This window comes from Salvia splendens, chromosome 22 (genome assembly GCF_004379255.2).
Source record: "Salvia splendens isolate huo1 chromosome 22, SspV2, whole genome shotgun sequence".
NCBI classification, from domain to species: Eukaryota; Viridiplantae; Streptophyta; class Magnoliopsida; order Lamiales; family Lamiaceae; genus Salvia; species Salvia splendens.
The window spans coordinates 21,719,513-21,742,133 of NC_056053.1; the positions used below are offsets into that span (position 1 = coordinate 21,719,513).

A 22,621-nucleotide genomic window follows, 5' to 3' on the forward strand; every position below is an offset into this window, starting at 1 on the left:
TTATTTTAGAGAACTTATACAAATGAACTTTTATAAATTGCTTCAATAGATGCATATTTGAACATGATATGAATCAAACTAGCTCTAAGATCTTTGGTTCTTAGAGAAGAAACGCAGAACAATATAGAAAAGCACCCTATAAACAACAGCCCACCCTGCCATCCAATACACCTTCTGCCACTTCAAACCATCGTCGGTTTTGATCCCGAGCGACTTCAAGATCGTGTCACCGGGAATCCCACCGAATGCGTTGCTGGTCCGGTACTCGTTCATGAGCAGACCCTCGTAGGGGTATGTCATGGTGGAGACGTAGTGCATCCACTTCCAGTAGCCCGGGATGGCGTCGCTGTCGAGGAAGTAGCCACAGAAGAGGAAGAAGAGCGCCGTGAACGCGATGACGGCCGCGTACCCGAGGATGTAGTTTGGCACGACGGAGCTGACGAAGACGACGAACGAGTTGGTGGACAGCAGCGACATGTAGAGCACGAGGAGGAAGTAGACGAACTGACCGTCGAGCCTGAGTGGGAACCAGACGATGGCCGCGTAGACGCCGGCCTGCAGGGCGAGGAAGGGAAGGTAGGTGATGAGGCCGGCAACTGTGTAGGAGGAGGCACGGTAGGCGTTGTGGGAGCTCTCCCGGACGACGATGAAACGCTCCTGGATGAAGGCCGGGACTGCGTCGTTCGAGGAGAAGAAGAAGAGGCAGACAGTGAAGATGAAGAAGCTCAGGGTGTTGGTGATGCCCTGCTGGTCTTCCTTCGGTTTCCAGAACATCGTCGCCATCATGATCCCCATCACCGTCAGGACGACGAGCCGGGAAAGGAACAGCTCTGGCGTGCGACGGATGCTGATGAAGTTGCGCCGCATCAGTATCCACGTCTCCGGGATTAACGAGTTGGCGAACTTGGGGCCGAGGAGGGGGCCGCCCCCTCCTTGCCCTTCCGGGTGGATGCTACTGTGGGTTATGTAGTCGTCCTCGTTGACAGTGTAGTCGCTGCTGCGCGGCGTTGGTGTGCGTTGTAGGACGTCGCTCGAGCTCGTGTAGTATCCGCCCGGAGATGCACTGTGGTATTTTTGTTAGTCTCGTAAAATTTGAAAATGGAATATTAAATCACGAAGTTTACCTGGCTCGATTTCTATCAGCATAATTTCTGGTGGGTGTGTAAATCATTGATTGGCTATTACTCCATGATCTTGATGTGTTATTATTCCAAGGGCTATTCCAAGGGCTTCTCACACTATGATCAAAACTCTCATTTGTTCCTGTTTGCAAATGAAGGCGTTTGTTATTAGTCCTCTTTCCGTGCCCCTCGGACAGTGGCGGGGCCCGGGTCGTAGCTGGGGGCGCATAAGCTCCGTGCCCCCCGGAAAGTGGCGGCGGCTTAACTCCGGTAAGCGCGAACTCTGCCACGGCCTCGACACCAAAGGCCGACTGATCGTACTCCTGCACCACGTCGATGAAGCACTCGATGGGGTTTTCTCCCTTGGGGAGCTGGCGGTCCATCCGTTCGAGATGGAGCGCGACGTCTTTAGGCGGGCCCTGGTACACGAGCTGCCCTCGGGCCAGGATGATCATGTGGTCCAAGAAGAGCTGAATACGCGACGACGGCTGGTGGATTGTCAGGATCACAGTGCTCCCCGACCGCGCTATGTCGTGCACCTTCTCGATCACGCTATGCGCGCTCGTCGAGTCGAGCCCCGAAGTCGGCTCGTCCAGGAAAAGCAGAGAAGGCTTGTGGATGATGTCGACCCCGATCGAGACGCGCCGCCTCTCCCCGCCCGAAACCCCCCTCGTCCCCTCGTCGCCTATGTAGGTATTCCTCGACGACTGCACCAAAGCAAACATATCAATCAGTACAATAATAATACCATATATACTGTTGAGTCAGTTAAAGTTTCAGAAAAAGGTAATTACAGATAAACCAAGTTGTTGTATCAAATCTTCCACGCGCTGCCGCTTTACGTCTCGGGAAATGGACCCGAGGCGGAAGTCGGCAGCGAACATGAGCGTCTCGTAGACCGTGAGCATCGGGAAGAGGCGGTCCTCCTGCATGATGTAAGCAGACGTCCGCTTGATCAAGCTAGGGCTAACGTCGGCGCCATCCAACGAGACCCTCCCGATCAGGCTCCCGCTCGCGATCCTCCCGGCCAGGGCGTCGAGGAAGGTGGACTTACCGGCGCCGCTGGGGCCCATGACGGCGGTGATGCAGCCTTTGGGAGCGTAGCCGGTGATCTCGTGGAGGAGATCAACCTCCTTCGTCTCCCACTGGCCGGAGAGGTCCTTCGCCTTCTTGATCACCGTGTACGTAAGGGCGGAGAACTCCAGCCCGCCGGTGAGCTTCACCGGCTTCCCGATGTCGATCACCATGTCGGGACGGCGGCCGTCTCCGTTCCTCATCGGAGTTGAGTTAGAAAAGTTGGGTTTTTCCGAAAAGTTGAGGTGGTTTTCGGGAACTCCCATGGATGGTGGCCTGCAGCGGGAGTTAAAAAGGGAGTGGAGTTGCTTCCTAAGCTGCTGAGAAGCTCTTGCTGCATTGTACACTCCGTGATGCTTCGTCCATTCATGGTTGATTGTCTGGATTTTTTATGCCCAAACTGCGTCGTTTTGCGGTGTGAGTTTTGTTGTTTCAATCGATAATTACTCGGATTCCTTAAATTATTCGGATTCCATCGCGTCTCTTACGCAGCTGTTATTAATGTTTGTACTCATATGGAGTAGTTTGCAAATTATACAAGAACAAGTTTTATGAATTCATATCTGTTGTCACTTTGTTAGTGCATAGTGGCATTCTAAGTTTCTAATCCAAGACATAAATACAAAATAGAAAACATCTTTTTTAGTACATCAACTATCCCAAATGAGCAAATTTGGTCCGTAACATTTCATAATATCTTTTACGGTCCATCAACTATAAGTTAATATCAATTCAATACTTTTTAGCTATTTCCAATATTTTCATGACCAAAATACCCTTTAGGCCATTGAGGGCAATTCAATCTATTTACCCTCTCGTTTTCATTAAAGTATATAATTGGGATAGTTGATGTACCAAAAAATATATTCCCTCTTATTTTAATTTCAAAATAAAAATATCTTAATGATATTAATATTCTATTACTATTAATTATTTACATTTAGTTTTACTTATTCGTAATATTTTAAATCATTGTACTATATTTAATATTAATAGTGAAATAACTTAGATATAAATAAATGTAAACATTATACTTATACAATATGTGTATATAAAAGTAGTTCAATTTATTAGATGGAATATTAATTTTTCAATCTTAAAGCTATACATAAACTATGATATTTTTAAGTTCAATACAAAATTGATGATTAAAAATAAATTAAAATTTATTAACATACATAGAATCTTAAATAATTCAAAGAGCTAAGTTTTATTTTATCTACTCTTAAGTGGTAATTGTAGTCTAAAAAATGGTTGAAATTATCATCAATCAATTTAATAAAAAAGACAGTAACATTCTTAGTTGAATACATTATTAATTTAAATCTATGATTGTTTAATTAAATAAAAAATCAATAGTTGTTATCAATTGTTTAGTATCACAATGTCGCGTCTTAATATTATCATTAGGGCATTTACAACATCATAAAAATTGTTCATAGTTCTCTATTCCCTTGACTATTCATAAATCATATTTTTTTTACTTTATTAAATTTTTATAGTGTAGTATATATTACTATATATTATGATTAACTTAAATTTTCAGCTTAATAAAATTATGAGAATCATTAAAATAAAATATTTATCTTAGGTTTATCTAAATAATTGAGAATGTAACCATATAAAAGTATTAACTAGCACTAGAAAGGAGTAATGCTTATCATAATATTCAAATAATGTATGGTACATATTAATAATAACAGTATAAGATCTATTAAACTTAATCCCAAATAAATTAGAAGAAAGAAAAAAGTGGATGAATAAATAGATGAATTGCCCTTCATAGCCTTAAGGGTACTTTGGTCATGAAAATATTGGAAATAGTCAAAAAGTAGTTGAATTGATATTAACTTATAGTAAATGGACCTCAAAAGATATTATGAAATGTTACGTACCAAATTAGCTCATTTGAGATAATTGTTGTACTAAAAAAGAGGTTCTCTCGATACTAAACATACAAAAAGCACTCGTGATTCATTTGTTAATAGTACCTCACATCTAGTAAAACTTTTAAGTGTAAATTCACAAATAAATAAAGATAGATTAAATTCCGATCTATTTCACACTTTTTAAAAACTACAAAATCAATTACGAGGTTTAAGATTTTCGCAATTATCCTAACCTTTCATTTTCCGATGAATTGTAAGTTGATGTGGCAGCCAAAGCCAGTTTAAGATACGTAGGCAAAGCGTTGTTCGCTCTAATTGAGTTCGAAATGATATTTTGTCAATCTATTTAACCAGCTACCACATCAATACATATTTTTGCCAAAATAGAGACAGATGGAATAGTAAAAATTTTAAATTTTACTATTTATTTTTCAAACAAAAAGTGTGATCTGGATTAGAATTGAAGCTATCTTTCGCTATTCTTTTTTTTTTACAATTTATCCTTTTACGAATACAATTCAAGAATATCAAATTTCGTTGAATATGGAGTAATTTTTTGTGTTTTATTAACACACGTAATAATTGTAATTTATAGTAATATAAGTGTCGTAATCTTTGGTGAGGTGGGCAGTGAGCGACCTCCTCCCTCCTCCGTGGCTTGGCTTCCCACGGATAGATATGCCCAAGGTTTACTGAACCGGCAGTTAAAACCAAAACTTTCGTAACCGCCGGTTACGGTTCTGAACCGAAACCGTGAGAATTTATCCGAATCGAAACCGTCGATTTTTGAAAAGTTGTTCGGTTCAGGTTCAAAAATTTTTGAACCGAAACAGTGCCGGAACTGCCGGTTCCGAGCGGTTCCAAACCGGAACCGCGAAAAACCGTGAAACCAAGCCGGAACTGCAAAAACCGACGGTTTGGAACCATAAAAAACCCTCGAAAAACCGTCAGTTCGGAACAGAAACCGAAACCGACGATTTTGAAACCGTAACCGCGAAACACCCTGGCGGTTCGGTTCCGGTTCGACAATTTCCAAAACCTCAGAAAACGCCGATTCCGGAACCGTGGGTACCTCTACCCACAAACACTTGTCCATCGACTTTTGTCGCTCTCTCTTCACTCTTTAACTCACTTTATAATATTCTCTCTCTCTTTTAGGTGTTATTTCAGGCCCAACATTTCAATATTCAATACGCAACGAAGCTTCATCACCACACTCCCCTTTCCCAATCATCTTTTCTCTGTCGTTTCAGCTACATCAATGGGTGGATCTGGAGGATCTGGCGCCGCTAGCCTCTTCAAATTGTTCATCACTAATATCGACATCCTTGCTGGGTACCATCTTCTTCCCCAGTTTTATGCCTTTCCTTTTTTTCCATCTGTTTTTGGGTTTTTACTGTGTGTAGAAAAGGTGATTATTTGCGTGTTGATTCTCGATTTTAATCCGGTGGGTTTCGATTATGACAGTCGAATTTAAGTTTTTATTTATTGGAATAAATTAATATTTTTGTTTCTGATGATTTTGCAGGCCTGTGGTTACTCTGCTGTATCCTCTGTAAGTTGGCTTCTTTTTATTTAGTTAATTAATGTTGTTTGCTATTTCTGTAAAATGTTCATTTTTCTGTATTTTGGATTGTGTTTTATTTCGCATTGTGCTGATTAATTCTCGATTTTGAGCAGATATGCGTCTATTAGGGCAATTGAGACGAAATCGGCTATTGACGATCAACAATGGCTAACTTATTGGGTTCTTTACTCTATGATTACTCTTTTTGAGCTCACGTTTGCTAAAGTTATTGAATGGTGAGTCTTTTAAAACATGATTTAGTTTTCGTATGATTTCTAGGTTAGCTATATGTTGGCTTGGATCGACATAGCTTGACCTCCTACTGTTATTACGATATGCTCGTTTCGAAACTCCCTCTTTGAGATTATTGTGGAGGAAGTCAATGTCTTTTGATGGCCTAAATTAGATATGGGAGATCGTATTTCAAATGCTGTTGGAATAGTTTTAGCTCCGAGATTAATACTTTGAAGCTAGTTAAATGTGAGCTTGAGCTCTCTCAACGAATCATGTAGGTGTTTAATGTTTCCGCAGTGATGTGGAGGATGTCAATGTCTTTTGATTGTGTGAGATTACGATAGATGTTCATGGGAGATCGTATTTTGAATGCCGTTGGACTAGTTTTAGCTCCAAGATCAATAGTTAGATGTGAGCTTGAGGTCTGTCAACAAATCATGTAGAAGTATAATGTTTCCTGAGATAGTGAATAAGAAATTGCTATGTGCATTATCTCCATCGTCAATTTTCATCTTCCTAGTATTTGGACTAAAATCCGGTCCAGATGTGAATAGCTTTAGATTAGGTTAATACAGTGAAAGTGATGATAGAACCGTGGTTGCTTTTTCTAATCATCCGTGTTTGTTCATTCTAGGTTCCCATTCTGGTCATACGCAAAGCTAATCTTCACCTGCTGGCTGGTGATTCCCTACTTCAGCGGAGCTGCCTACGTATACGAACACTATGTAAGGCCTTACCTTGTCACTCGGCAGAAGTCAGTTAACATCTGGTACGTTCCAAGAAAGAAAGACGTCTTCAGCAAGCCCGATGACATCCTCACTGCAGCAGAGAAGTATATCAGTGAAAATGGATCCGATGCATTTGAAAAGATGATGCAAAAGGTATATGTGACTTCTACTCCATTTGCTTACATCTTTGTCTGTGATTACGAACATTCTTGGTCGTAAGTTTCCCAATTTTATGACATCACTCATGGTTTTCCGCTTTGGGGGCAGGCTAGGGAAACCACGCCAAGGACTAATAACTACGCTTTCCATAGCGAAAGCTACGAAGATGATTACAGGTACTGAGATGGCCGGGGTTGATAGTTTCGTTGTCTTGTTTTCCCGAGAGGAGGAGGAGATGGTTATTTTGTTATGGCTTGTGAAATACTATATCTGTAATATCCTGACTGTATGTTACTCTTCTAATGTAGCTACTTAGTTGTTGATAATTCAGAAGGCTCTGTTTTATTGTTGGTGTGTACTATAATTTGGTCTCTATTTTTAGTTTCTTAAGGATTTCCATAAATATGTTCATTCGTGTAGAAAAGTTGGTTGGAGTAAATAAGTAATTTTGATTATTTGATGCTATAATTATCGATTTGTATTGATAAATATATTTGATATTTGATATTTGATATTTGATATTTGATATTTGATATTTGATATTTGATATTTGATATTTGATATTTGATATTTGATATTTGATATTTGATATTTGATATTTGATGCTATAATTATTGATTTGTATTGATAAATATAGAGAGCAAAAATGGGCCATTCCGAGAATTGATACCACTAGACCAAATGCCCTTTTGATACAGACGAATACACAATTGTTTATTATTACTCTCCTTGAGAATTTTGGAACAAAAATTAGGAATTTAGGATTGTAAATGAATCCAAAAACTTTTACTCGATTTTAATTCGAAAAGATATTTTTATTAATTTAGTACAAAAATTTATGAAGTTATAGTATAAAATAGTTTATAGTATGTTTTATACAAAAATGACAATATTTTTTTTTAAAAGGCAGAAAATTTGAAAAATTAGACGATGAAATGTTAAATGTAGGTTAATTAGTAGTGATACTTTAGATCATCCAATAAGTCAAGGGTAAATGAGAAATCATTTTTGATTATTTTTTATAAAACCACTGCTTTTAACTAACAAGTCAAATTCCTCAACAAGTTGAACAATTTGCATATGAAATACACATTTGAATAATATTCCTAACAGTTGAATGTTATATTTTCTTTTTAAGTTTTTTTTAACAATCCTCCCAGATGTTTTAAGCGCAAATACATTGTAAGGGCATCCACTATAGCGGCGGCGCGCCGGCCGCCCCCATTCCGCCGTCGCCCCACAGGCTTATAGTGCAGGCAGCGTCCGCCCGAGGCGGACGCCATTTCTGGAGATGAAAGCCCTCCGGCGAGAAGAGTGCGAGGACGCGTCGGGCACGCCTCACCGCACCTATAGGCGCCGGTCATCGGCGCGCCGGCTGCCCCCGGAAATTATTATATAATTTTTTTTATTTTCGAAAATTGTATTATAAATACCACTCCTCCACCACCCATTTTACACCCATTTCAAACTCTCTCCATTAATTCACTCGGTACGTTTTCACTCTCAATACTTTTTTTACATTTTAGTATTACCTCGGTTTCTAATTATTTACATTCCGATATTTTAATTACAATTGATTTAAAATAAACGAAAAATGAAATAAAATGAAAAGTGACTAAAAAAGTGGCGGGGCTATTGGAAGCGTCCGGCTTATAGCTGCGGACACTTTTTATTGTGGACGCAGACAAATAAACTGGGGCTGTGGACAAAAAAGGTGGTGGGGCTATTGGAAGTGTCCGGCTTATAGTAAACACCCTAATTTTTGTAATATCATGTTTATAAGGTAAAATATTGCTTTTACTAGATTATTCTGTACCCATGTATTAAATTATATATTTATATGATATATGTACACCTACATTCAATTAAACTAATTAACTATGTACTTTAAATGAAAATTTTCTATTTATCTTTGTTACGATTCTACGATAAATATTTACATATACTATACAAAAACATAAAAGACTGCAATATATTTGGTTTTCCATATTTGCAATTAATTGATTCAATATTTTAAGGTACAAAAATGAAATATTCTCATGTAAAGTATAAAAATCTAAGTAGCAAGTATTGATTTAGCAAGACAAACTCTAGATTCTGAAGAGAGTTGCAGATGAGATATTGAGTTGGAAATGAGTGATCACTCAAAATCAATTTGCTGGTGATTGTTGATTGAATGGGACACAATTTGTTGAGCTTCAGCAAGGGCCGTATCGTTCTGATCCGCGGAATATAGTATCTTCTTCACCGCCACGACCATCTGCAACAGTTCATGTTCAAAACACTTGTCACAATCCACAACTTAAAACAAATTAAAAATCAAGTGATAGAAAAAAGTTCTTACTGGAAAATTATCCAACTCTGGTGTCTGGCAAAGCAATTCAATGTCCCTCAATTTCGCAAAGTAAAAATCCCTTTCCTTCTCCAACGAATCGACAGACAGCTTCAGATCTGTAACCTGGACATCATGCATGCATCAAACTACGTTCCAGCTCACAAGTAATGCTGCGTTTCTTAGAAATGTTACCTCGTTTTTCAATCTCTGAAGCTCTAATGAAGCATCAGCCGCACCACCCTGTTTCCCTTGTTTCGTGCCTGAAACTGAAAACGAGAAGAATGTCATGAAAACACTGCACAACTGAAGAAATGTTCGAAACGAGGAGGTCCAAAACATACCGGAAATCTTATTGCCAATCACTCCATTGGATGATGCAGGAGAACTCAGAGAATTATTTGTTTGCAAAGACTTGGAGTTCTTTTGAGAAGCCTTGGAATTTCTTTCCTTTCCGCCTTTGCTTCTGCGCTCTACCGGGTCATAATTCCTGCATGATTTGTGCGTTTATGATATAAAATTATACTACCAAGATACCAAAAAACAAATTAGTTCAGTTACCAAGTATGTAAAAGAGTATTTACTCATTCATCAGTCCACCGTTGATAGAATCACAGTAACGTTTTAGCCATTGCAGGCACTCCAAGTTGTCCAGCGGCCTCCCCTTGACAAGTTTGTTGACCTCGATATGCTGCGCCAACCATAGATGACCGTATTTTGATTTGTTTACAAAACTAAAAAACTCTCAAAGAAAACCATCTGAAACACATTTTTGTGGGGTTTATCCGGAATATTTGCAAGAACAGACAGCAACATCAAAGTAGCATTTTGGGCAAGCACATTTAAGTGGTGTAGGAGAGCATAATTTTAAAAGAGGCAAGTAAAATTTAGTTGGAATGGTATATCTCAGCATGCTAAAGAGATAGAAAGAATTGAATGTGATATGAAGATTCACCTTGGTAATTTTGAGTTTGTTAAAAACATCTTGAAGTACTTTGTAGTTTTGGATCATATCATATTCGGTCTTAGCATCAAAATTGACCTACAAAACACAGATGTTAGTAATGCAAGAATGATTACATTATTTAACAAGAAAATATGCACAGCTAAGTAATCACCACCTTGTGCATGGGAACTACTCCAGGATGTGCCATATCCATCATCTGACATTGCACCGCCCCAGATGCTGCCTATATTAAAAATGTCAACACAAATGAGCGAATCTGTAATGCCCAGGAAACAAAGAAAGGAATGAAATGACAGAGGGTGTGCGATGTTGGCCTTGAACAGCATAAAAAAATCATCACAAACAAGAAATGAAGCGAAACTGGAAAGAAAATGAAAACGAGAAGAGGGCAATCAAGTGGGGAACATACTACAGAAGCTAAATCCTCATGATCACTAAAATTACTGCCTGAAGAACTCAGGTTTACTTATCCGGACACAGATCACTCTTGGTTCTCGAGGAAACAAGAAGTTCACGAAAGCGTAAAAGGGGAGGAATGGAAGCACCAATTTACACCTTCCGGTAACTCCAACTCTTGCAGTCATGTTGCTCTAAACCCAATATCTGACACTACATCTTCATTGACTATTTTCACAAAATCAAAAGGCATCACTATTATATAATTTGTATTATCACCGATACAATTTCCCAGTTCCTATTCTAACAAATCATCAAATTCATTTGAACATTTGATATGCTAAAAGGTCCTTCTTCTCCACTTACAAGGTTTTTTTAACTCACCATCCACACATATAGCCACCCAGAAACTTACAATGAAGATCAAATAGTTATGATTTTTTTGGTATGCTACAAAACATAAGGAAACATCAGGAAAGTTTGACCTAAGCACTTCATACACATCAGCAGTTGAGTTCATATTTTCTTGAATTCTTTCTATCTTACAAAATTCAGAGGAAACTACCAGATAACTCGCTTCAGATAATTTTTCACAACGATCTCTCATTTCACGCATAAAAGATGAAATTCTCAGTTTATACTCTTCAAAAAGTTGAAGAATCACACAGAGCTAAGCATAAAACAAGAACACATGCAAGATTTTGAAATTCCAAAAGGGGGAAAAAGTTATCAAAATTGGATTAATTTTTTTTGTTACCTCTTCAACACGAGAGAGACTGAGGTGAAGCCTAGCGTTGATCCACGCAAGAATCTCATTCCTCCCCACGAAATATGCACCATCCATAATCCCAATACTCGTCGCCATCAAACTGCAACAAAATTGTCAAGAATCAAGACCGAATTCTCCGCCAATTGTTTCAAAATTTATGCCTCACTCACTTGTGTTGTTGATATCTGCGATAGCAAAAAGGCGTGAGAGGAATAGGAGAGAGTGAAGGAAAAAAAAACAATGGAGCGAAAAGCTTTCACCTTTGGCAATTCAAAATATTTTTATTTTGTCACTGTTTTGCTTAGTTGTCGAATTGAGGTCGCCAATTAATGGATGAATTATATAATTCTTATTCATAATTATTTCACCTGACAAATTAACACTCTTAAATTTTTGCAAAGATTCTTGCTTTATTTTCCACAAAACTTAATTCAAAGAGTTTCGGCAAGTCTTGTGAGTTTTTAATAATCTGACAAAAATAAAATACTAGCCCGATATAGAAATTTCAATATTAATTCGCATTATTTAAAGAAAGAAAGCGATCCTTGCAGTTATAATAAAATAATGAAAATGACGTTTTATTACAAAACAAATTTAGAAAATTAGGATAAGACAATAACAAGATAATGTAAAGCAGCTGGCTATGGCCAGCAGAGTGTGAAGCTTCTGTCCGTCGTTCTCCATGATTTGTTAATTCATACAGTTTACTTTCACATTGTTTTGTTTAATTATAAGAATCCCAGAAATACATATCACGTAGTAGATCGTATTCGTTTATATGTATAAAAATACGAGACAAAATATAATACTCCACATAAAAAATCATTAATAAATACGGTTTATTAAATGTTACACAAATGCTGGTTTGTTTGGATAGGAAATGTAAATAAAAAAGTAAGGTAAATTGTCGAAAAAATTAAGAATTTTGGTCACATTAATTAAGATTCTTCCTATAGCTATAAAAATTATGAAATTTTAAATTATTCTCAAATTTTTCTGACTTTTGAAATGAGAATATATATAATTTGATTTAAAATTTATGGGGTGAACCATTTAACCAAAATTCATAATGTCTATCTATTGAATCTGAAAAGTATTGGGTCGACCTTATCTATTAGTATCAATTTACCCTGAAAAAATACTAGCATCATTTCATCCTAAAAAGTACTGTACTAGTATTGCATTGATCTTATCTCTATTAGTATCAATTTACCTTAAAAAGTTTTGTATTGGCCTCATCTATTGCATTAGCCTTATCTATTTCTCCCATCTTTAAGATTGGATTGGAATCTATACACTTGTATGTTTGTGGTTGTTTTATGTTGAGAAGAGGAGTATTAGGACAGTACTTTTGTTCATTGTATACATATTTTCACCTCTTCCTATCAAATTCTGTTTATGTTTGTTTAATGTACATATTTTAAAAGAATCTTTTAATTGAAAATTGAATGTTTTCATTATTAATACAATATTAAAACCTACCGAATTATTTTGATGGGTTCAACTCATTGGCGAAGAATTACCTCAATAAAAATGAAATATCAAATGGATTTAAGGAATCCCAAAGCATTAATTTCTTTGCCATACCTCTGCGCATTCTCTTCGCTATTATGCTTCTTTTATTTCTCATTATAATTTTTCAAAAGCTTAAATAAATTTTGATTATAATGTTTTTTTTGAAATACTACTCCATATTATTCGTGCCATAATATAGTACAATACAAATTCATTTGCATATAAAATTCAAAATGTACGTGATGATCAGTGAATAAAAATACATTCACAAATGAAAATATAAAAAAGCAGGAAAAAGACGAATTGCCAGTGTCAATAAACGAATCAAGGCATCTTGAGGCCGAATTTCTGAAAAAGACTTGGTATATTGTTGAGAATCGCTAAGGTGTTGCTGATGTACTCCATAGTCCTCTGAACCTTCACTCTCCACTCCCCAACAGCCGTCGATCCCATCTCCGCTAGCTCATCAAGACACGTGTCGAGATCAGTTAACGACGCGCTAATCCACGTCTGCAAATCGCTTACCCTCATCTCCGTCAGCACCTCCTCCCCGGGCCCCACGCAGATCGAGTCGGCCGAGTTCCCGAGTTGACTCGCCGCGTCGTCGAACATCTCGGCGCAGACCTTCATCGCCGCCCCGGATTCAGGGAGCTGAGATTTGAGGCTCGTGACCTCGAGCAGGCTAGCGTGGAGGGAGAGATTGAAGAAGCGGAGGGGGTTGCTCGACGGCGGCGAATTGAGGGGAGAGAGCGAGGAGAGGCATGAGTCGGGGTAGCGAGTTACGGAGCAGACGGTTTTGAGGGAATCGGCCGAGTTGGAGGCGAGTTGTGAAGAGTTGGATTTGGAGGCAGAGCGGCGGATGAGGACGGTGGTGAGAGAGGCGATGAGGAGGGTGAGGAGGAGGAGGACGAGGGAGAGGGCGATGATGATGCGGCGGCCGCGGCGGTTTGGTGGGGGGATGGGGTTGGACTTGGATTCTTCTGTGGGGTTGACTTTGCCGTAGCCTTTGGCGAAGTTGATCGACTCCATGATTATGGTTTCGAGAGGAGAGGGAGAGGAGAGGAGAGTTCGTTTAAAGGCGGAGTTTTTGCAAATGGGGGATTTTTGAAGACGTGTTACCTGCTAAGTAATTTTGTTATGTATTAATAATTTAATATAGAAATTTTTACTAATTCAACAGGTTAATAATTTCATATGGAAATATAGAAATTAAACACTCGGATTTGTGATATCTACATAAACAATTGAACATTGTGATTTGATTCATAATTTCGATTGTGCATAAGGGATATCTATATATGTATGTTGTGTGATGAAGCGGCGAATTTTTGATGTTTGTAAATGCAGGAAATAAATGAAGATCAACACAGAGATTTTACGTGGTTCGATTTACTGAGGTAAATCTACGTCCACGGGGAGAAACGGGGGCAGGTTTGTATTGCTTGATCTGCGAATTACAGCTTACAACACTGGCCTGTTTTATGATATTCTCTCTAGAGAGCTTTTTAGAATTTAACCGAAGAAGAAGACCTTATCTATCTGACCTAGGTTCTATTTATACAGTGAACCAAGATCGTGGCATGCAGCATTTATTAGGTAGTGGATGTCGTGGAGATCGTGGCGACCTTGCATGGGTCCACTATCCTGCATGAGTTAATGACTGCTTGACACCACTAAATAGATCGTCGGTGTAGTGGAGGTGGAAATCTTGCATGAGTCCACTATCTCCTAGTTCGGTCGAATACTGAGACCGAACTGCTGAATTATTGCCGAGCAGCTTTTGCCGATCTGAGAGTAGAGCTTGATGCCGACCTGAGAGCAGAGCTTGATGAGTTTGGCTTTCACCGAGTTGTAGGCTGGGGCCGAACTCTTTGGTTGTGCCGAACTGAACTCTTTAGTCACGCCGGACTGATACTCTTTAGTCATGCCGAACTGATACTCTGTCTTGGGCTTTACTGCTGTTGGGCTTGTTTAGTACGTACTCCATCACTACCCCCCCCGAAAAGCGAAGTGAATCACTTCGGCATTCTGGATAAAAGTATGGGGTAAGTTGATGTTTGTCCACGGTCTCATGAAGTGAACTCTTCTTTGACCGGACTTGGTCTGTGTCCTAATTTGGCGAGTTTTATCGCTCGGATCGGACTTTCCGTTGTCCTAATTTGGGGATCGGACTTTCCCTTGTCCTAATTTGGGGATCGGACTTTCCCTTGTCCTAATTCGGCGAGTTTTATCGCGTGGATCGGACTTTCCCTAGTCCTAATTCAGGCAAGTTTTATCGCGAGAATTGGACTTTTGTTGCAGTTCGTTTCAGACGAAGTGCTTGTTTAAGCTGAATTGTGGTCTTGTATCCTCTTTAGAAGCTTTGACGCACAATCGTGGGCTTGTTGCAGCTCGTTTCGGACGAACTGCTTGTTTAAGCTGAATTGTGGTCTTGTATCTTCTGTAGAAGCTTTGACTCACAATCGTTTAGCTTGTATATGTTCTAAGAAGGGGATCAGCCTTCGAAGAACAAGATACCTCAGTTACATTTGTAAGAGACGACACTTACATAGACAGACACAACGCACGTAAGACAAACAAAAACGCACATAGGCAAAGAGAGCAAATAAAAAACAAGGAAAGCACATAAGACTGACTGACTGGACTGTCTCTTACAAATGGAACTTCTTGAGGTTGGAAATGTGCCATGTTCGGGGTACCTGTTCTCCTGACATGTGAGCCAATTTGTAAGACCCTTTGCCGAGGACTTCTGACACCCGATACGGACCTTCCCATGTGGGTTCGAGCTTGCCCAGCTTTTCTGCTCGGCTTACTTCGTTGTTTCTCAAGACGAGATCTCCCACTTGAAATTGCAGCTTCTTCACCCTTTGGTTGTAATACCGGGTTACTTGCTCCTTGTACTTGGCTGCTTTTATGCACGCCAATTCTCTTCTTTCTTCGGCTAGATCTAATTCGGCTCGCAGTCCATCATCATTCATTTCTAAGGAGAAATGTAGTGTTCGTGGACTGGGTACGCCGATCTCAACCGGAATCACGGCTTCAGTGCCGTACACCAGACTGTACGGAGTTTCACCGTTGGAGGTTGTGGGTGTAGTTCGGTAGGACCATAGGACTTGAGGGAGATTTTCTACCCATTGTCCTTTGGCTTGTTCTAACCGAGCTTTTAACCCTTTCACCAGGATACGATTTGTTACCTCCGTTTGTCCGTTTGCTTGTGGATGAGAGACCGAAGTGAACCGCTGTTGAATATTCAGCTCTTGGCACCAATTCTTGAACGTCTTATCGGTGAACTGAGTCCCGTTATCCGAGATGAGGATGTGGGGTATGCCAAATCGGCACACTATGTTCTTCCAGACGAAATCCAATGCCTTCGAGCTCGTTATCGTAGCTAATGGTTCAGCTTCCACCCACTTCGTAAAGTAGTCCACGGCAACGATTAGGAATTTCATTTGCCGAGGAGCTTGAGAAAGTGGTCCCACTATGTCTATGCCCCATTGCATGAAAGGCCAAGGGCTTTGCATAGTGGATAGATCGGTCTGCGGCATCCTTGGGATATTTGCATGGATTTGGCACTTCGGGCATGTCTTGACGAGCTGCACTGCTTCTTGTACCAAGGTTGGCCAATAATATCCCCATCTTAGAACTTTTTTAGCTAAAGCTCTAGCTCCGATGTGGCTGCCGCACGATCCTTCATGAACTTCTCTGAGGATGTAGTCCGTCTCTTCTGGTCCTACGCACCGCAATAACGGCTGGAGGTAAGACTTTCTAAAGAGGACTCCTTCATGAAGTTCATACCGAAGTGCTCGGCACGTGATTTTCCGAGCTTCTCTCTTATCCTCGGGCAATTGTCCCTGATCCAGATACTGCAAGATCGGCGTCATCCAGTTCGGCGAGTTAGATACTGAATGTACCTCGGCTTCATCAATGCTTCGATGCATTAATTCTTCCGCCTTTGAGCTCGGATCTGAGGCCAACTTACTTAAGGTATCTGCTCGGCTATTTTCCGCTCTGGGAACGCGGATTATCCGAAAATAGGAGAAACTTCGGCTGATGCTTTGCGCTTTGTCCAAATACTTCTTCATTCTCTCGTCACGGGCTTCACTTGTACCCAACATGTGATTCACTATGACTTGTGAATCACAATGGACTTTGAGAGATTTGACGAGCAGACTTTGCGCTAACTGGAGTCCGGCAAGGAGGGCTTCGTACTCGGCTTCATTATTAGTAGTGGGGAATAGGAACCGAAGTGAGTAGGTTACCTCGTGTCCGTCGGGATCGACGAGTAAAATACCAGCTCCACTTCCCATCTTGTTTGAAGCTCCATCTACGAATTCGCTCCAGCAGTCTGGCGGCTCTACTTCGGATTCCAAGGGCTGTGCTAGTTCGGCATCAGCAGACTTTTTCTGTTCGGCAATGACAGGGATTGCTTGATCGAACTTGGCCTCTGTAAGAAAATCTGCCAAGGCTTGTCCCTTGATGGCTTTCCGAGGTAGGTACTCGATCGAGTGTTCTCCCAGCTCTATGGCCCATTTGGCGATTCTGCCTGATGCTTCTGGCTTGGTCAAAACTTGCCGAAGAGGCAGATCGGTTAAGACGCATACCTTGTGAGCATAGAAGTATGGCCGCAGTCTCCTTGCTGCATTTACTAACGCCAGAGCAATTTTTTCCAGAGGTTGATACCTTGTTTCTGGACCTCTTAATGCTCGGCTTGTAAAGTAGATGGGAAACTGCTTTAGGCCTTCTTCTCGTACAAGCACCGCGCTGATGGTTTGATCTGAAGCCGCTAAGTATAAGAATATTACTTCGGCTTCGGTTGGAGCAGAGAGAATTGGAAGCTCGGCTAGATAACTTTTGAGCTCGTCAAAGGCCTTTTTCTGCTCGGCTCCCCACTCGAACTTTGGTGCTTTTTTCAACACTTTGAAGAACGGTAGTTGCTTTTCGGCTGCTTGGGAAAGGAATCGATTCAGTGCGGCTAGACATCCGGTTAGCCTTTGCACATCATGTATGGACTTCGGCATTGCCATGTTTTGAATGATTTGAACTTTTGAAGGGTTTGCCTTGAGTCCGTCCTTTGAAACCCAACAACCCAGAAATTTTCCTGAATCTACCAAAAAGGTACATTTTTGGGGGTTGAGTTTGAGGTTGGCTTTTCGGAGCACGTCGAGAGTGGATTTGAGGTTGTCTTCGTACTCCGAAGTGCTTTTGCTTTTGACAACTATGTCGTCGACATACACTTCAACCTGTTTCCCGATGAGGTGCCGAAAAAGCTTGTCTACCATCCTTTGATAAGTGGCTCCGGCATTCTTTAAACCGAATGGCATCTTTTTATAAGCGAAAATGCCGAAATCGGTGATGAAAGCTGTTTTCGGAGCGTCACTCTCATCCATCAACACTTGGTGATATCCTTTGTATAAATCAAGAAAACAGAAAATTTCGAAACCGATCAAAGCTTCTACTTTTTTATCTATATTCGGAAGGGGATAGCAATCTTTTGGACAGTGCTTGTTTAGATCGGTAAAATCTATGCACATCCGCCATCCTCCTCCTTTTTTCTTGATCATCACAGGATTGGCCACCCAAGAAGGATATTTCACCTCGAATAGTACATCCGCTTTTAGTAATTGGCGGACTTCGTCATGGATGACTTGGCTTCTTTCTGCCGCAAAGAGTCTTTGCTTCTGTTTTACCGGCCGGATTGAAGGATCAATATTTAACCGATGAGTGATTACCTCAGGGGGCACTCCGGTCATGTCCAACGGAGACCATGCAAAGACATCTTTGTACTCCTTGAGGAGCTGAATGGTCTTTTCCCGGAGTAGAGGCGTTCCGGCGAAGCCGACTTTGACCGTTTTGGATGGATCATCTTCGTATAACTGAACGGTCATTGAGTTCGGCCCTGAAGTGACTTCGGTCATCTCGCTAGCCTCCGACTCCGGTTGCTGTGATTGCTATGCTTGATGGTGCCGAACTGATTTCTCGGCACTTTTAAGCGCAATCTGCAGACATTCTTTTGCTCTTTTTTGATCACCTCGGATGACCGCTATCCCACCTTTAGTGGGGATCTTGATGGTGAGGTGATAAGTAGAGCAAACGGCCCGAACTGTGTTGAGCCAGTCCCTCCCCAGGATGATGTTGTACGGAGACCGAGCTTTCACCACAAAGAACTCGATCATCGTATTGGAGCTTGTAGGCGCTTTTCCCACCGTGATCGGAAGGCTGATAATACCTTCAGGGCGGGTGTCCTCCTGGGCGAAACTTTTCAGAGGAAGTGGAGCCGGACTGAGCCGAGCTGGATCCACTTCCATTTTATCGAAACATTCTTTAAAAAGAATGCTGACTGACGCTCCTGTATCCACAAATACTCTGTGGATCAGTTTGTTTGCCACTCCGGCTTGAATGACAATAGCGTCTTGGTGAGGAGAGATGGCTGGGACGGGATCGGCATCTGAAAATGTAATCACTTCGTCTTTCTTCAGCCTTTTGTGTGTTGGCTCCTCTTGATTGGAACCTCTGCGTTCTGCTTTTAGGGACGACTTAGTCTTCCCGGCAGGGAGAGCATCAATAGTCAGGATTACTCCATCGTATTGCGGCTCGTCGTCGTCTTCGGGATCCTCATGCCTTTTCGGATCCTGAGGATTACAGTTCGCACTTCTCTGCCTTTTGTTCTTTTTCGGCTGCTTGCTTTGGTATTTTTTTAACGTTCCTGTTTTCACAAGAACATCAATACCTGCAGCCAAATCTCGGCACTCCTCGGTATCATGACCGTGGGTTTGATGGAAGGAGCAATATTGATCCTGAGGTCGCCGCGCGGCTGATTTCGTCATCCGCTTTGGTCTTTCGAACATATCGGAATGTAGTTCGAAAATTTCCGCTCTTGACTTGTTCAGTGGTACGAACTGAGCGGGCGGCTTCTCAGGATTGAGACGTGGCCCCAATCTGCCTTGTACCGGTGCCCTTTGAATTCTTTCAAAAGGAGTTCGGCGAGGAAGCACCTGGTCGCTTTGATCGGGCTTCCTTTTGTCTCCTTGGGATGAGCTGTCTAACGACCGTTTTCGACGGTCTGCCTCATCCGCACGAGAAAACTGGTCCGCAATGTCCCACATTTCTTGAGCTGTTTGCGGACCGCACTCCACGAGCTTTCTGTAGAGAGCTCCGGGCAGGATTCCATTTTGGAATGCCGAGATGATAAGTAGATCATTGAGATTATCTACTTGTAGGCATTCCTTATGGAATCTCGTCAGGAAGTCGCTGATCTTTTCGTCGCGACCTTGACGTATAGAAAGCAGCTGAGCCGAAGTGATTCGGGCTTCCGCTTTCTGAAAGAACCTCCTGTGGAAAGCATCCATGAGATCTCGGTAGGATCTGATGCTGCCTTGAGGAAGGCTGTCGAACCACCTTCTGGCGTTCCCGATGAGCAGCTCGGGGAACAGCTTGCACATGTGGACCTCATTGAGACCCTGGTTCGCCATATTATATTGATAGCGTCCCAGGAAGTCATGAGGATCCTCCAGCCCGTCATAAGTCATTGACGGTGTCCGGTAGTTCCGCGGCAAAGGAGTTCGGGTGATATCGTCCGAGAACGGAGTCTTTAATGCTCCGTACATGGCGAACCCGACATCTCTTCGGTACGGAGGAGATGGAGTTCTCCTGTGGTTCCGGTACCGAGGAGGAGCAGGAGCATGTTGAGGTTGAGGATTCTTTCTCCTGGAAGACACGTCACTACTGCGGTAGTGACTTTCATGTCTGGATGAGGAGGGAGAATCCGCTGTTGTCTTCTCCGACTGTTGGCTCTTCTGCAGGAAGGTTAAGAACTCCTCCTGCTTCTCGGCCAAGAACAGCTTGACAGCCTCGTTCAAATCAGGCTGCTGGGAAGACTCGGTGTGTGGACCTTTTGAGCGGCTTGCTCCTTCTCCGTGAGAACTGGAAGTAGATTTTTCACGAGGCTGCTTTCCAGGCCTATGGGCTGCTGGATTAGCTTCCTCATGGTTATCACGGACGGAGGCACGGGTGTTATGTGATCTGGTATGCATTTTTTTGGTAGAAGAGGATCAAAAACTCGCTTTATCACAAATTTGGTTCTCTGTTTCCCACAGACGGCGCCAGTGATGAAGCGGCGAATTTTTGATGTTTGTAAATGCAGGAAATAAATGAAGATCAACACAGAGAATTTTACGTGGTTCGATTTACTGAGGTAAATCTACGTCCACGGGGAGAAACGGGGGCAGGTTTGTATTGCTTGATCTGCGAATTACAGCTTACAACACTGGCCTGTTTTATGATATTCTCTCTAGAGAGCTTTTTAGAATTTAACCGAAGAAGAAGACCTTATCTATCTGACCTAGGTTCTATTTATACAGTGAACCAAGATCGTGGCATGCAGCATTTATTAGGTAGTGGATGTCGTGGAGATCGTGGCGACCTTGCATGGGTCCACTATCCTGCATGAGTTAATGACTGCTTGACACCACTAAATAGATCGTCGGTGTAGTGGAGGTGGAAATCTTGCATGAGTCCACTATCTCCTAGTTCGGTCGAATACTGAGACCGAACTGCTGAATTATTGCCGAGCAGCTTTTGCCGATCTGAGAGTAGAGCTTGATGCCGACCTGAGAGCAGAGCTTGATGAGTTTGGCTTTCACCGAGTTGTAGGCTGGGGCCGAACTCTTTGGTTGTGCCGAACTGAACTCTTTAGTCACGCCGGACTGATACTCTTTAGTCATGCCGAACTGATACTCTGTCTTGGGCTTTACTGCTGTTGGGCTTGTTTAGTACGTACTCCATCATTGTGAGAAAATGAAATTTCAATTGTGTGCATAAGGAAGGGGGATATCATAGTTTTGCTTTGGTATTGGGGTGGATGTTGAGAAAGGTTGTAGGAAGGCTGGGATTGCTATGTCTAGCTTTTGTCAATTGAGTATCAAATTATTGATATTACTTGGTTAACCAGTCTCATTTAAATTGACTCATTTTTTTAAAATATAACACTTAAAATGATAGTAACATTTTTAAAAATAAAAACATCACATACATAAAATCTAAATGTCAAAAAAAAATTGTTTTATACAATACTCCATTTGATTTGGCTGCTTGAGATACCAATTAAATACACATCGAAGCGGCCATAGTCATTTTTCTAGTTTCTGCCTTATTTTTTATTTTACTTTATTCTTTCTTATTTTATTTTTTTATTATTTATTTATTTAACACACTAAATATTCATTTTTTAAAACTTCGTGTTAAGAAGAAGTGTTCAACTATGAAAGAAGAAAAGAAATATTCCCTCCGTCACATAAAAATCGACAACATTTGCTATTTTAGGATGTCCCCTAAAAATATACCAGTTCTATATAAGGAAACTTTTTATCTCTAATAAGGTGAGTCTCATTCTCTGCTTTCAATATTTCAATAATTTTTTTCTATCTCTCTTACTTTGCTAATCGTGCGTTAAAACCCGTGATGTTTCAAATGTCATCTATTTTTTAAGAGATGGATGCAGTATTAGTTTTGATATGTATTTGGACAATGGTAAGAAGGTGAAAAATAAAAAAGAAAAGTGATTGAAGTATTATCACTGAAAAATAAAATTAAAAATAAAATAGACTATTTTTATAGAATAGACAAAATTAGAATACTCCTTATGTCTCAATAAAAATGAAATGTTTTCCTTTTTGAATTGTCTCATTAAAAATAAAACATTTTCTAAAATAGAAATAACTATATTTATACTTTTTCATCTCTTACTTTACTTTCTATTATTAACTCAAAAAAATAACGCTAAAATTTCTAAATATTTCAGACTTAATGGATGGAGGAAGAATAATTTAGTAACCCTATAATTATAACATAAACAGAGTAACGCCGGTAAAAAGC

The 22,621-nt window shown here is 40.8% G+C and overlaps 4 protein-coding genes across 8 annotated transcripts; 1 reads left to right on the forward strand and 3 right to left on the reverse strand.

The window, feature by feature from the left end:
• Positions 1 to 84: 84 nt before the first annotated feature.
• LOC121787052 (ABC transporter G family member STR2-like) lies at positions 85 to 2,398 on the reverse strand. The gene is made up of 3 exons (XM_042185661.1): positions 1,916 to 2,398; positions 1,125 to 1,828; positions 85 to 1,063 (listed from the first exon to the last, which is right to left on the reverse strand). The coding sequence occupies exons 1-3, from the start codon at positions 2,396 to 2,398 to the stop codon at positions 85 to 87; spliced, it is 2,166 nt and encodes a 721-aa protein (XP_042041595.1).
• Positions 2,399 to 5,228: 2,830 nt separating this feature from the next.
• LOC121785707 (HVA22-like protein a) lies at positions 5,229 to 7,117 on the forward strand. Its single transcript, XM_042184117.1, has 5 exons — positions 5,229 to 5,419; positions 5,613 to 5,639; positions 5,765 to 5,887; positions 6,520 to 6,766; positions 6,881 to 7,117. The coding sequence occupies exons 1-5, from the start codon at positions 5,346 to 5,348 to the stop codon at positions 6,953 to 6,955; spliced, it is 546 nt and encodes a 181-aa protein (XP_042040051.1). The 5' UTR covers positions 5,229 to 5,345; the 3' UTR covers positions 6,956 to 7,117.
• Positions 7,118 to 8,715: 1,598 nt separating this feature from the next.
• On the reverse strand, positions 8,716 to 11,544 carry LOC121788049 (microtubule-associated protein RP/EB family member 1B-like). Of its 5 annotated transcripts, none has more exons than XM_042186903.1 (9): positions 11,497 to 11,544; positions 11,407 to 11,421; positions 11,225 to 11,336; positions 10,226 to 10,294; positions 10,060 to 10,146; positions 9,689 to 9,795; positions 9,300 to 9,594; positions 9,117 to 9,230; positions 8,716 to 9,032 (listed from the first exon to the last, which is right to left on the reverse strand). In XM_042186903.1, the coding sequence occupies exons 3-9, from the start codon at positions 11,330 to 11,332 to the stop codon at positions 8,913 to 8,915; spliced, it is 900 nt and encodes a 299-aa protein (XP_042042837.1). In that variant the 5' UTR covers positions 11,333 to 11,336; positions 11,407 to 11,421; positions 11,497 to 11,544; the 3' UTR covers positions 8,716 to 8,912. The 5 variants fall into 5 exon arrangements, with proteins under 5 accessions (XP_042042837.1, XP_042042839.1, XP_042042836.1 ...); XM_042186905.1 differs by having other exon boundaries at positions 9,300 to 9,373; positions 9,449 to 9,594; positions 11,407 to 11,543; XM_042186902.1 differs by having other exon boundaries at positions 11,407 to 11,544.
• Positions 11,545 to 13,075: 1,531 nt separating this feature from the next.
• On the reverse strand, positions 13,076 to 13,780 carry LOC121786915 (pectinesterase 3-like). Its single transcript, XM_042185512.1, has one exon. The coding sequence runs from the start codon at positions 13,778 to 13,780 to the stop codon at positions 13,076 to 13,078; it is 705 nt and encodes a 234-aa protein (XP_042041446.1).
• Positions 13,781 to 22,621: the final 8,841 nt, after the last annotated feature.